General features: G+C 38.4%; 1 protein-coding gene across 1 annotated transcript; it reads left to right on the forward strand.

The window, feature by feature from the left end:
- Window positions 1-679: 679 nt before the first annotated feature.
- Window positions 680-12,745, forward strand: LOC135464190 (uncharacterized oxidoreductase YtbE-like). Its single transcript, XM_064741695.1, has 7 exons — window positions 680-747; window positions 4,641-4,823; window positions 5,346-5,474; window positions 5,880-5,987; window positions 9,628-9,846; window positions 11,769-11,916; window positions 12,073-12,745. Exons 2-7 carry the CDS (start codon window positions 4,648-4,650, stop codon window positions 12,130-12,132), a joined length of 840 nt encoding a protein of 279 aa, XP_064597765.1. The 5' UTR covers window positions 680-747; window positions 4,641-4,647; the 3' UTR covers window positions 12,133-12,745.
- The last annotated feature ends 3,317 nt before the right edge of the window (window positions 12,746-16,062 follow it).

The raw sequence follows: 16,062 nt of genomic DNA on the forward strand, positions 1-16,062 counted from the left end.
AGCGACCAGTTTTTTCTCTGCACAGTTTGTATATACTTCAGAGGCAGTCAGCCCGCATTGTCAAAATAACCCTCAAACTTACCCTACAGGAACATCACACCAGCGGTAATAACTCTGCCATAAACGGTAGCCATTTTTCAACAACAAAAAAATAAGCAAAACAAAAAAACCCTTGCATTCGCAATTATGTTGAATGAAGGGTTGAATGAACGATAATGGTTTATCACACCTTTGACAATATTGCAGTTATACCGTGGCGTGGCGATCGTGTTGAAATGTAGAAGATTTATTCGGTTATGGCTTATTCTCTTAGATCCAGCACATATATTCTGTTAAGTCGACTTGAAGAATGTATTGTGTTGTAACTGGATATCATGATGGGCATGACACAATATTTTGTCCTAATACATTATAGAATCTCTCAGGCAACGAATTTTGTGTTAACATTAACAAGTTGTTTTATTATTTTATTTTTTTGTAGTGTACCTTTTCTGATTCAAGACGGAATCTGCTTATTTCAGAGATACTATCTTCAGCGTTACTGACCGTTCCTGCTGGATGAGAATGGATGCCCCAAGTCTATCTGGGTCTTGAAGGAGCCATGGGGGAGAGCGGGGGGGGGGGGGGGCGGTGTTTGTTATTGTTTACTCCTGAATGGGTGATACGGGGTCATGAAATAAATATATAGAAGCTGAGAGAACACGACGCGCATACTTATCCGTGGCAGTTGACCGAATTCCTCTACAGGTAAGTTCTTAACCTGCATGACGAGTTTAGTCCCAGTTCCTAGGTTTTGAAGTTTTGTCTCTCTTAGACCTGCAACAAATGGAGTACATAAGAGTAATCTGAATGCATTCGTACACACATCATACATTAAACATCATCCGAGGTTCTTATACTAATTAAAATAAGACTCCCAACAATTGTTAATTCGTGGCAATTATGCATAAGCAAGTATAATACATGTACAACGTATTAAACTGTAACACAGTAACAGTTTCTGCTACGCTGTAACAGCACCAACTATGTTATAATTGCATTGTTAACATCAGTTTTTTATGCACATTTATTACATACAAGTGGATATGTTAATTATTGCTATTTTGACAGCGATGTTGCACAGGAAGCTACAATGTATTGTAGCTGTATCCCTGTTGAAGTTTTGGAAGTCTTACGCTGCATGGTAAAGATACTGCTCATGTAGTTACAAAGTAATGTAACTGAACTGAAGTTCTGAAGCTGTTCTATTGCATGGCAGCAATCTTGTACATGTAGTTATAAAGTAATGTCGCTGTATCAATGCTGAACTTAATTTTTAACGCTCTTCTATTGAGTGACAGCAGTGATTTACATGTAGTTACAATGTAATGTAGCTACAGATGTAACACTGTTGAAGTTTCGAAACTGTAATGTAACTGTGACATTGTTGATGTTTAGATGCTACATGGCAACACTGTTGAAGTTTCGAAAGTGTTACACTGCAACGTAGCAATTCTGCATAAGTAGTAAGTAGACACCTTTAGACGCCTTTATACTGCATGGTAGCATTGATACTTACGGCGTTACAATGTACTAAATGTGGCTCTAACACTGCTGAAGTTTCGATGTTGCAATGAATTGTAGCGATGCTGTATGAGTAGTTGCAATGTAATATGACTACAGTATGTTGAACTTTTGATGTTGTTATGAATTGTAGTGATGCTCTATAATTAGTTACTCTGTAACAGTAATATAACTATAACCCTGTTGAAGTTTCGATGCTATAATGAATTGCAGCAATGCTGTGTAAGTAGTTACAATGTAATATAACAATAACACTGTTTAATTCTTGAAAGTGCTATACTACATGGTGGTCCTGCTGCAGAAGTAGTTATAATATAATGTGGCTACATACGTAACACTGTAGAAGTTTGGACGCTGTTTTGCTGCTTGGTAGAGACTAGTAATTGCTAAGTACATACAATGCAATGAAGCTGTAGCACGGCTAAAGTTTCGACGCCTTTATACTGCAATGTGGTAATGTTGTATAAGGTGTTACAACGTACATGTGGCTCTGAAAACGTGTAGTTGATTTACTGATTGATTGATTGATTTATCGATTTATTGATTGACTTGATTGGTATTTTACGCAAAACTCAAGGATATTTCATTTATACTGCGACCAGCATTCTCATAAACGGCCGATGAGGAAGCCAGTGTGAGCTGGACTGGTGAGAGGCTCCTGAGTCATTTTGTTTTGCGAGCACCCTAACCACTAGGCCACGTAAAAGCTCCATTATGCGAAACACATTCGTTACTGCGTATATGCTAAAACTTTTGCATGCTTAGTTTTTGTTTCTTTGTCCGTTAAGCTTGTCCTAATTTGTGCTCACAAATTACAGAAGCAAAAACATGCTCGGCTACGATAAATGACAATGGTGTCCTTGTGTATTTTTCATTTCTCAAGTATAAATACCGAGTAAACTATAGAATTATATAATTTTCGTGCTGGAGGATAATATCCTGCATGGTCACATACCAAACGGAATCTATCTAGGCATAGGGAATATTATTATGTAGGTCTAATACATGTTTTTTTTCTCTCGCTTATTTGTCTTCTTTAAGTCTGACATTGGAGTCATGTATAAACAAGAATGATTTATGTAAAACAAGTTTGGATTTCAGATTTAATAAATCCCATTCTGTCTCGTACAACCGGCCTGACTGGTACCTTGTTGTCGTTGACCTGAGGTTTGTGCGTGCACCATACATGCCTACTGATACGCGACCTAGACGTTGACATGAGTACACCACTGTTGTGTATGCGTTGTATATATATATATATTGTATATAAACAGAACAATAGCTCACGTGTTTCTTTGAATCTCTTAATGTATGTGTGTATGTGTAGGCCTATAATCCTTACCCTCAATTCATCTGAAGTCTTTCAGATGGAATACCTTAACATTGACTTAATATAGGCTATCCTTAAACACACCTTTTAAGTTTGCATTGCCAAAAATTAGCAAACGTACAGTATTGTGAAAATTACCCTCTATCGAGTCATGCTTCTTGACATTCTCCGCCTCGCATAGTAGTTGCTTATGATATAATAAAATTTGTTTACAGAAAAAGTACTGTAAATGTTCATTAATGTTCATGTAAACATAAATTCTATTAAGAATTAACGCAACCAAAATCTGTACATAAACACACGTTTTTCTTCCTCGTGTTCTCGTGACACTGTTGTCGTATTTTTATTGCTGCCTCACTGTAAACACCATGCCGAAGACACCAGATATGATGTTCCAATTAATCAAGGTATAATTTTGAAATCCACGGCATGACACCGTTGCATTTCGTAATGTTATAAATGAAGATATTGTGGTCTATATAGCACAACACTATACAGGTCACTCGGCGAATGAATGTAAAATATAATAATAGAGTTATGCGTATAATGTAATTAGGCGGATGATAGAGCAAATTATGAATTATTCCATCTGTATGTTGAATTAAAAATAAAACGTGTGAAATATGTATGCGGTGACTGTACGTCTGTGTATTATCTGGGAGGAATATAGCATGTATTGCTCCCAAGTATTATTTTGCCTACCGGTATGCTTACTGTGTTGTCATTTACCCGTGTGAAAGCACTCTTGGCCGGTGAGAAATGTAAGGAAAAAATGTGACAGAAAATGAAAAAACAACTCGCAAATTACTTGTTGCAATTTACAGAATAAAGGACGAAAAAAATGTAAAACTAAGAAGAAAAGAAAGAAAATAAACGTGAGAAATGCTCCCGTATGCAGATATTTGTGCATGTATTTGATGTTTGTGTTTTTACTTGCTTAGCGCGTTTACAATAAGTAGACCTACTAATTGCATGGAAATTAAAAGGTCTTTTTGTTTCAAAGAAACATGAGTGACATGATCATGGAAAAGCCTGTAACATTTGATCTAACAAAGGCGAGGTATTTTGTTAGAGTAGTTACTTATCGAGAACGCTATAGTCGCTGATGTGAGCCTTGCTTGCGTGCATATAGGAAACGGGATCGACGATGATTTGCTGACAGTGGAGATATAGGGTTTCCTGGGTTAAAGCCTACAAGGCCTGGTCATGCTTGATTAATTTATCATACCTAGAATTCAGCTTCAGTTAATCATAGCATGGACTTGCCTTTCTCTCGCACCAGCCAATCAGAATCGGTTCTGCATCCCTTTGATGGAAAAACCATGGCTTTCAAGTCTTCATCACCTCGTACTCTGAATTTGATTTATTTATTTATTTGATTGGTGTTTTACGCCGTACTCAAGAATATTTCACTTATACGACGGCGGCCAGCATTATGGTGGGTGGAAACCGGGCAGAGCCTGGGGGAAACCCACGACCATCCGCAGGTTGCTACAAGACCTTCCCACTTACGGCCGGAGAGAAAGCCAGCATGAGCTGGACTTGAACTCACAGCGACCGCATTGGTGAGAGGCTCCTGGGTCATTACGCTGCGCTAGCGCGCTAACCGACTGAGCCACGGAGGCCCCCTCTGAATTGGAAGATACCGGTTATTTAGCCTGGTGTCAAGGTCAGAGTGATGTTATGACTGAAGTCTGCAAGGTGATCAGTTGTTTTAAGTGTTGAATAAAATTTTTCTTTGACACAGGTCAATTATGACTTCTGCAAAGAGTTTGAGTTCCACCGTCAAGCTGAATGATGGGGTGTCTATGCCCTTATTTGGACTGGGGACGTACCTCTTGAAACCAGGGGTGGGAGGAGAGGCGGAGCTAGCTGTAAAACACGCCCTGAAAGTCGGATATAGGATGATTGACACAGCAGAGTTCTACGGGTGGGTGTGTTAGAAGCTGCAGTCAGGCAAAACAAGCGTCTTTCAAGTTTATTTTATTTGATTGGTGTTTTACGCCGTAGTCAAGAATATTTCACTTTTACGGCGGCGGCCAGCATTATGGTGGCAGAGCCCTGCGGGAACCCACGACCACCCGAAGGTTACTGGCAGACCTTTCCACGTACGACCTGAGAGGAAGCCAGCATTACCACCTTCTTATGTTCTGAAGAAAAAGTATGATTGTACCCATTTTGCATGGTTTTATGATTTAGGTATTTATAGTTTATTTTGAGACATTGATTTCTTCAAATAGAGAATACAACGTGAGCACTTAATTTGACATTAAAAATCCTAACAGCTCCTGGATCAGGTGAAATTCGGTAATAAATCACTCAGAATGAATAAAAGAATGATATAGCAAAGTTTACTATGTTTTGGGCTATAGCTATATATGGCGTAGTGCCGGGACATGTTGCAGTGTAATTTTTTGACTTCAAAGCACCATACTTGATTTCTTCGGAACAGTAACGAGGCTGATGTGGGACGAGCTATCCGTGAGTCTGGAGTGAAGAGAGAGGATATTTTTTTGGTCAGCAAGATCTGGGATCACGGATATGACCAGTGCAGGAAAACGGTCCAGAACGCTCTCAACAAGTGAGTGGTCACTGGTTCGATTCCTGTGCAAGGCGCCTTGTGTGCTTTTGTTTCCGTTAGGAAACGTTTTGTTATAATGAAATGAATTAAAAAGAATGTATACGATTTTGTGGATTAGTCACAAATCGGTGATGTAATAGGATATATAATATTAAAACAAACAAGGACTATAAGTAATGGATGAAAATTAGATGGATACATGAAGTCATTTGGATGATCACACAGTTTAACTAAATAAGCGGTCATATTTCAGGCACAAAATTGCCTAATTCCATCACAACAGCTCTCTTTATGATTTATGATAAAGAACCATATTAAATGTCCGCTCTGTGGAACGTATAGATTAAACAGTATTTTGTGATCTCAGAACGGTTTCTTTCTTTTTTTTCTTTTTCTTTTTTCAAGGATGGAACTGGGTTATATTGATCTTTACCTTATTCATACGCCGCTAGGTGGTCAAAATTGCGACACCTACCGGGCGATGATGGAATTCAAAGAACAAGGTCTTATCAAGTAAGTTAATTTGGCTCTTTAATTGTTATTACCTGAATAAAACGAACACACGTATACAACGTGCATAACAATGTTTTTTTTTTATAATAACTTATTACCAAGATAATCCTTTGTACACTTCTAAATAGCCTGAAAATGACACATACGGCTTAAAGTAAAAATGTCAGATGCAAGCCAAAAACATTTTGTTTTTTAACATGAACAAAAAATAAAAAAATAAAAAAAACAGTTGTATTGAAATCTAACACAGCAACATGTGTTGTTTAATCAGCTCAGAAATGTGTTACCCAATCACAAACGTGTGTTAAAAATGTGAAGTATACACGTAAAACACAAACAAGACTTTGCGTCAATTCAGCACAAGATTGTCTAAGAGTTGCTCAAATATGACACAAGACTTTTGTTGGAAACAACACAATATTGTGTTCATACAAGACAAGGGTTTCTGTGTGTACACAAGTGTTTCTTTGTGTACACGTTTTTACAATATTATTTACATATCGTTTTTGCAATATTATTTACATATCGTTTTTGCAATATTATTTACATATCATTTATTATCATTTGATCTACATAATTTGATAAATATTCCATGAGCCGGACATGATATTGGTACCACCTGAGGTGGCCAAACCTAATAGATACTAACATGATTATAGGGTCAGAAGAAGTAAATCAAAACATTTGAGCTTTTCCGCAATGGCAGCTTCATCACACATTTTGATAAAATGAAAAATTACCTTATAACATGTATAAAGTGTTGCGCAAATTACAAGAGAAACCTCAGTATATCGTGAACTCTCAGTTAATAATATAATAAGACCAATTTAAAAGGGTGGTTTGTATTGTGCGTGAAGCAAAGAAAATTCAGCTGCCCATATTTTGTCTATATTTCATGTACACTATCAGGTGTACCGGTACATTTTACATGTAAGAGCTGCAAGGTTTTCAGCTGGGTTGATCAGCAGTTTATCAAAAGCTTAAATCCCCAGGTGTGTATTTGTTTTTTTTATTAACACCCATTATTACGGTGGGTTAAGATAGATTAGCTGAGGTAAGTAAAACGTTCGTGTCATTTCTTTACTAGTGATCTACATGTCTGAAAACTACAATATCTGATCAAACCTTGGATAAGATTTTTTGATTTTCAATCACAGATACTGGTAATTGAATGTTCCATCAAACACTAAGATTAAGAACTAAATTATTCCGTAATACTCTTTGCCGAGTGTAAATGTTTACTTTGAAGTTAAAAAAAAATTGTGAAATGTATGCCAGACGAAATATATATATTTTTTTCACATTTTTACAACCTAGTAAACTGCCTTTAAAAGACTGGCTATTTCAGTGGCATTTTCTGACCATCTTGTGAACAGTGACATCGCATAAGGTTGATAAATGCAGACTGCAAAACTACAACATTAAATTGTACAGATATACTTGTTCCATAAATGCATTAACTGGATGGACCATGATGCAAATTATGTCTTAACAGATGTTTCAGTCGTTGATAAAGGCACTACTATGTGAATGGAGCAGGCAGGGATCATTCATTGTTTGATGATGACTCTGAATCCTTGATATCCCTAGATGATTAGGTTTATGAAACATTCTTCCATGTTTGTGAAACATTCTTCCATGACATGGGGCAACATCAGGCAACATCATTCAACAGGATTTGAACATGGACAAATTATAAAAATGTAACATGACTGCTAGTTCAGTGGCATTTTCGAAAGACTTGACAAAAGATATGACTGCTATCCGAAGGTGCTTGTGATTAACCCGTAATTTTCACTTGTAGAAGATTTTCTAGTGATACACCAACTACTTCCAGAAGGTTTCACCCAAAACGATGTTTGATAGATCTCAAGATAAAAGCTCTTTAGAGATGAAATTATGCGCGTACTCTTTCCCAGCAGAAAAGCAGACAAAGATGTCTCAAGGATTATCATGCAGATGCAGTTGTTCTCTAAAGGACGAAAATAAAGGAGCCTCCTATCCAGTTTGCTCAGCTTGGCGCATATACCAGCATACTGAGAACAGCAATCCAAAACCTTGACCAAAGTATCTTTGCCCTACACGAGACCGACCTTGGTGCTACAGTCGTGCATTAGAAGCTCTAAATTGTACACAAAGAGGAGTTTTCCTCTAGAAATAGCGGCGTTAAGCCATAATTTTCATTCAATCAGTCATCCCTCCAGAAGTAGTGCAGGAGAGAAAGAGAAATGGATTGTAGCAGTTGATGAAAACGTACAATGACAAACCCTTCATATTAGGAGTGTTCTTCTTAATTAAAAAGTGCTGCACTTGACAGATTTACATGTAGCATCAACGTGAAAACGTCCACAAACAATTATATTTCACAGCGAGTTGGCTGAACCACTTTACTTTGTTTTTCGGATGAGAAGAGAAATCTACTCTTCTATCCGGACAGCTTGACCTTACAACGAACCAATAACTGCCAATACCGAGGGTTCCGTAATTAAAGTCACCATGCGATTAAGACATCAAATTAAGAAGCAAGATGTTAGTTAAACATCCATGACAGCCTGCAGATTAATGGGAGTGTGACAGTCCCTGAAAGAATCAACAGTCTTGCAGTTTCGTTTGATGTTTGCAAGTTAACAATCGTTAACACAGCAGCGAAAAAATGCCCTAAATGTTACAAAAGATCAAATTTATGTCTTTTGTTATTTCTTGGCTGCAAAAAAAATTGCTGATGTAGTCCTGCTCGGCCCTCTAGCTCACCCCTCCCCCGAACCAGATTGAGCTAAAATGTCATCTTTCATCAACAAATCTGCCATTATGTTTGAGAATAATAGCTTGAATTAATTAAGGAAGTATTCCTAAAGAAAAACTCTCTATTCTTGAGTTGATTTCGGGGATGCAATAGCGCTGTTGTTGTTTGACTGTTGGCAATATAAAATCGTGGCATTTTTTTTTTTTAAAAAAAGAAGGCAAAATGAAGACAAAAATGATTGTTTATTCAGCATCAGGTATTGTAATGATGTAGTGATATAGTGATGTTCGCCACCGCCGAAGCGAACAAAAGCCCCGCTTGTAAACCAATGTATGGATTTATCAAACAACCAGTATATGGGGCCTTTGGCTGCCTCGTCGAAGAACTTAGTGCTTACCTATGTCATTATAATCTTATTTTGTAGTGCTTCGTTTCTTCAAATGTACACCAAGATCACACTTAATTCGTAATTAACTATTCTGAAGAGGAAATAAATCCTTTCTAGAACGGGCTTGTCCAAAAATCTCAATATATATGTTTAACTGAGTTTGGCAACCATTCTTTGGCAACCACGGCCAAACTTGATTTTGCTCGTGTTGGCAAAGGAAATGTTTGCCACTTGAAAGATTGGGTATTGTAATTCTAGGTAAAATATTATGAAATGCATTTCCATTCTTATATTGCTTCCATTGCTATATAGAACGGTTAGACTTGTAATAGCATGGTTGGTCAGAAACATGGGCATTTAAAAGCTGGACTGCATACACATATCGGCTCAATTTCTTTTTTTTTTTTTTTTTAGATGTTTTGCACAAAATGTTGTTCAGATTGCATAAATGAAAGTATGTGTGGAATATAGCAATATTATGGTTTGAAATAATGCCTACTTTTTTCCAGATCTTGTGGGGTTTCAAACTTTGGCGTCCACCACTTGGAAGGTTTGAAAGAGGCGGGGCTTCCTACGCCATCTGTCAATCAGCTAGAGCTCCACCCATGGCAACAGAAAGCTGACATCGCTAGTTACTGTCAGAACAATGAGATCACTCTCATGGGTTACAGCCCTTTGACAAAAGGTCAAAGGTTACAAGAACCAAGCCTGGTTGACATTGCCAAAAAGTAAGCATATAAAGTACAAGGTGTGAATGACGTTGCATAATTTTGGTTTGGTCAAATATGTGTTTGGATGGTTGTTTGGGGTTATTATTATTTATACATCATTGAAATCCCAGTATTTCCTTCACTGATAAAAATGATATCTTCACTAGTTAGATATCATTTTTGTTGTTACAGTTTGCTATTACGCTGCTGGAGACCTTGACCCATGACCCATAGTTCACCTTGCCGGAACTACTTTTGTACATGCCGTCTGCAACATTCATGTCTGGATTTCACGTCTGCCGTGAAATCTTCGTGGACGCGCAATATATAGTTCGCAAAAAAAAAAAAAGAGGTAGAAATTCTTTATGTGCTTGATTTACGTAAATGCATATAATGCATTAGCATTAAGCACCTTTGTAGAATGTATAATTACTTACAGACAGCGTTTAAAACTGTAAAAAGCTTTTGTGAGCGCGGACGTGAACGAAATTGCAGAGCGTACGAATAGAATCAGAAATACGACGAAGATGGCACATTGCTTATTTTTTTCACGGATGTAACAGATAAACTGATACGCATTTATATACATGTAGAGGAAAATGTCAGGATATAAATGATAAAAAGTATATCGCACCGTGAACGTTGAATGCCATAAAATATTGTTCTTCAACTATGGTATTCAACCTTCACTGTGCAATATCCTCCATAACATGCATGTCTGTGAATACTTTTTGACGATTCCGTTTGATGCAGTTGATTTTGGAAATTTGGTGGCAGGAAGTGGGTCGACTCTGCGGTCTCATGCAGTCTTCCAATGAAGCTCGCGGGAGACACTTGTCCTCCACATATAGGTCCATGATACATGTCACACGTGGAAATATCGTGGGAAACTAGGGCGGTATAGCTAGTTGTCAAAACTCAGAGCATGAGTTACGTCGTCAATTCTGGTTTCATCCACAAATATACTTGTCGCAGTCGTATATAAGAACTTTTGAGATTGGCGTTGAATAACAATAAAAAGAATGAAAAAGAAAACCAGTTGCTCTCAATATTAGCCTACATTTGTCATATCATGACTCAATATCCGTGTAAGCAGTTGAGAGGTTTATGTTACAACCTCATTGGAACGTCATGCTGGACTACACAACACACGGCAACTCATGCACCCAGCCAAAGAAAACTGACAACGGGCCGATCTGGAACCGTCCTACAAAGTTGCGCAAGTGTAATTGTCATGGTAACACAGTACTGAAATGATACGTTGCCATAACAACTGAGTCAACCGCAAATTACGCACGCTTTGTATAAGGCAGCCCAGTAGGCCTACCGGAACTCAGCAAATATTATGTTCTGGGGCCCGTCTTATAAAGCCTGTCGTAACGCTACACCAAGCGCATTTACCGTGATAATGTGTCTCTTCACTACCTGTTGATAATGGCCGTTATGCCAGGCACATTTTGCGGCTGCTTCGTAAAACCGGCCCCTGGGGGACTCTTTCACGAAGGAGTCGCAAATTGCGTCCATCTGGTAACATACAGTGAAGAGATACGTCACCATGGTAAATGCACTTGTAGTTCTGCAACAGCTTTGTAAAACGGGACCCTGGTCGCCAAACCAAGAGACCATGATCACTGTTTTTATTTAGGTATTTATTTGACAGGTGTTTTACGCTATACTCAATAATATTTCACTGATACGACCAGCGGCCAGCATTTATGGTGGAAGGAAACCGAGCTCTGGGAAACCTACGACCATCCCCAAGATGCTGAAAGACCTCAGCCGCTTGGGTCGATCCCAACATGTCAGCATGCATGGAGAAAGAAAGGAAAATCGATTTTAATGTTCAATTTAATGTATTCTGACGTTTTCTTGTCTTTCTCTGTATACAATTTACTGATCTTGTAATAATAAGTATTGTCCTTGTTTGAAATTCTATACAGGTATAACAAAAGCCCAGCCGCTCTCCTGTTACGGTGGAGTGTCCAGAGAGGAATAGTCACAATCCCCAAATCAGGAAATCTTGACCGAATCACGGAGAATGCGCAAGTGTTTGATTGGTCAATTAGTGTGGACGATATGAATAAACTGGTAGGTAAAATATGCTTGCTGATTAACGTAAATAATAATAATGTTATAGCACCAGTATATTTTTAATGTGCATTAATATAACTGAACAGTTTTTGATCCTATATTGCTGGCATTTCTTCACAAGAACTATCTACTATATTTTTCTGTAACTTTCAGAATTCCTTCCCCCAGTGGTCCTGCACGTGGAACCCGACGACCAGTCCCTGGCAGGGGTAGTGCGGACTCGAACAAACATCATGTACCACGACATCAAATCTTTTTTCACCTTTCGGGACGGGTGACCAGTTGTGATACCCCTGTCGTTGAATGTTCTGTATTTCTAATCAAATGATCAACTCACGGGGCTAAGCTGTATCCACTGGTTAACTGAGCTACATTTTAATCAATTCATGAGGGTTGAAGAAAATAGATGTTTTTATTGTGCGAACATGTCTTAATAGATCACATGCAACATGACACAGGACATAGGTCTGTGTTAGATCCGCTCGTACAGAAGAATAACTGCAAGTGCATTGTGGGAATGAATACTTTGAGCCCTCCAGGTAGAGAATATTAAACAAAAATAATGAATTTAGTTAACTGGTATAAGCCTGAACGGTATAAACAATTTCTTACAACACAACACATTCAGTGCTGGAGAAGAATTCATTCCGTGCAGAATGCGGACCCCAAATATCAAATGCTGGAAGAGATATAAAAGTGGAAAGAGCGCAAATATTCAGGCCCTGTTCCACAAAACCATTTTGGGCGAAACTTTAATCTCCGTTACATACGTAAGTAAATACGTAAGCTAAATGGACACTCAAACATATCTGAAACTGTACTATACCAGAACACAGAAACAGCGGTGGAAGGCGCACCGATCTGATATATATATATATATATATATATATATATATATATATATGAGATGGTCGGTTAGCGCGCTAGCACAGCGTAATGACCCAGGAGCCTCTCACCAATGCGGTCGCTGTGAGTTCAAGTCCAGCTCATGCTGGCTTCCTCTCCGGCCGTATGTGGGAAGGTCTGTTAGCAACCTGCGGATGGTCGTGGGTTTCCCCCGGGCTCTGCCCGGTTTCCACCCACCATAATGCTGGCCGCCGTCGTATAAGTGAAATATTCTTGAGTACGGCGTAAAACACCAATCAAATAAATATAGGAGATGGATTTTAAGCTACAGTGTAAGCGAAACGAGTTCGTGCGCTCTGGCCTGTCTTTCCGTGATTATGATGTGTCTGTCTGCAATTATGATATGTGAACTTGTGCTCTATGCGATGAAACATCGCAATCATTTACACTTCTTTGTTCTAGCATAATCACATTTAGCTACAACTCCAATTAAGAGCGATAACTTATTCATTCAATCCTTGAGCTGCATGCATGACGACATGAAAATATATTTGTGTTCCATACATAAAGGAACAAAGGGAGATAACAACGGAGAGGAGTCGACTAAGGCCATTTGTGTGACAGTTTGATGAAAGGATATAATCTTTAAAATAAGAATAAATCCAACATTGAATAAACAGTTAATATGAAATTCCATTTAAAATTAATACAAATGAATTATGCTGAATTGAATTTTGATAGAAATGATCTGATTTGAAAATTATATAAGAATTATGTCCTGTTGGCATGTCACACTTGCCATAAAGAGGGGCTGAACAGCCAGCAATGAAGAACTATGGACGTTGTATTGCAGGCTTGACTACTGAACGAATGTGGAGAAGGCATGACCTGTATGAAGGTCACGTGCTCTGCATTCGAATTTCATTGGTGGATGGATCAAAATAATTTATAACTATCGATTTACAAGGAAACTTTTACTGGTAGTAGAAAACATTTTATGTTGTAACACGAAGTCAATTTCAGCTGGCTGAAATCGCTGATATACAGAGTACAATATTTCCCTGGCTCCTTTTAACCGAGTACTGCATGGCTTGGATCCAGGCATCGATCATATAGTCCACTCCCATTGTCCTTTTGTTCCAGAATATATCTTTTGTCCACTCGATTTGAGCATTTCGGCCACCCCAGACGCTCTTTGAAGCCTTCTGAAGACAGGCTGGTAAAGACAGAAAATCTTCCAAAATATTCTCTTTTAATTCCGGGAGCTGTCTACTGAGTCGGACCATAGATTATGGACCAAGTCGATTGCCATTTCATGTAAATTCATGGTAAGAGATGTCACAGGCTTAAAGGCTGCATTGTCATGCCAACTTATAAAGGTAACTTACTGTATTTGAAACACGATCTAAAAGATTATTTTCTGGCTTTAGAAATCAAAATTTTGTCCAACTCATGGAGATTATCTTAAGACAAATATGTCCAAAATTCAATATCCATTTACCAATAACTAAACATTGTGAAGAGGTCGTAAATTTTGACCAAAAATGGCCCGATCTGATGTTTTGAAGAAAACATAATTTGCTTCTGTTCAGAAAGAAACAAAATGACATTTGTCGAAGAATAAGGTACTGTATGTGTATATTGCGGTATAATGTTGAATTATACCACTGAAAATTTGACAATAATGTGATTTTAATGTTGAATTAGGTATAACATAGGGTTGCTGGACGCAAAAGGCTTCTACGGGTTTATATATCTATATCATATAGCTGTCATCTTGGATAAGCAATGGGATATTATGCTGTGCGTTTATCTAGAACTGTATGTATCCAGTTTATTTGTATATAGTGATAGTAATTTGATTTGGAGGGCATTGAACATATTCGGCAAGTATAGGCCTGTATGTTCTTTATCGCATTTACTCCTTTGATCCAAATTTGATTTAAGTTTGATCCCTGAGATTTTATGTATCCTCAGAGATATATTTGCCAGAATGTATCAAATTGTTTTCTCATTGGTCTTAATTAAACAGGAACAAGTATGATATGCACTCAAAAACTTTCATCTGTTAGTTTTAATAGAGAGTTTGTTGCCTGAGTGAAGCTAGAATGTAGTCTGTTATTGCAGCAGATTATTCTGTTAAATATGACTTATGTTAAATTCTATGTTTAATTAATTCTATTAGACAAAAAAGGTTATTATGTCGAATGTTCTCCCACCGTAATGCTGGCTGCCCTCATGCCAGTGAAATATTTTTGAGTATGGCGCAAAACACCAATCAAATAAAATAGATATATAGTAGGAGTCATTCAATCTCAATAGGACGTTGGAGGTGTTGGTTCGATCCCAGCTTAGGTTAGAAAATCTCTGACAGATGAAAGAAGACCTGCCGATTTAGGACTCCGCTTAACTTCTTTGCCAATACATGAAACTGGCCGCTGTCAGATATAAGAGAAAACCCCTCGAGATGGATGGACTTACTTAAACCTCAATAAACAACTGTCGAACAAACACACAAGTAAACAAATAATAGCGGAGTCCCCGAGCTGAGGGAACCTGGCTGTCCTCGCATAGAACTACATATATAATCATGCATCAACTGTAAACCAATCCGCCGCTCAGCCACAGAGGACTTCGTGGTAAGCGACACGAATAACTAACGCCAACAAGTGTTATGCATGTTAACTTGGGGTTCTACGTGGTGCTTTAGTTTCTCAGTCGTATGATTATGGCGAATCCCCAGGTGTGTGCACGTGTGCCGTGTTTTCTTGTGACAGGGCGAGTCCTTGCCATTGACGTGTACCATGCCGAACACCAGACATGACGCCCCAGCCATTCACATTATACTGGCATCGGGCCAACCAGCCCAGTTTCCTTGCTCTAACCTCTCAGTGCTGTGCGTCAAGCTAGGCAGCAGCAAGTACCAAGTCTTTGGTATAACGTGTGTTTGATCCCGGGTCTGCAGACTTCTGGGAGGACGCTCTGAACATTACATCCTCAAAACGTTCGCCTCGGGTAGTGGTGCAAGGAACTAAGGCTTTTAAACTGAACTAAAACAAGCAGAACAGGGTTAAAACCTCAGTTAAATACGTGAACGCAGTGGTTCATCTATTAGTTTGAGGCATTACATTATCCTATACTCAGAGATACCATAGAGATCAACTGACTGTTAAGTCAGTAGACCGTTAGATTTATTTATTTATTTGATTGGTGTTTTACGCCGTAGTCAAGAATATTTCACTTATACGACAGCAGGCAGCATTATGGTGGGAGGAAACCGGACAGAGCCCGGGGGGA

Source organism: Liolophura sinensis, chromosome 3 (genome assembly GCF_032854445.1).
Source record: "Liolophura sinensis isolate JHLJ2023 chromosome 3, CUHK_Ljap_v2, whole genome shotgun sequence".
NCBI lineage: Eukaryota > Metazoa > Mollusca > Polyplacophora > Chitonida > Chitonidae > Liolophura > Liolophura sinensis.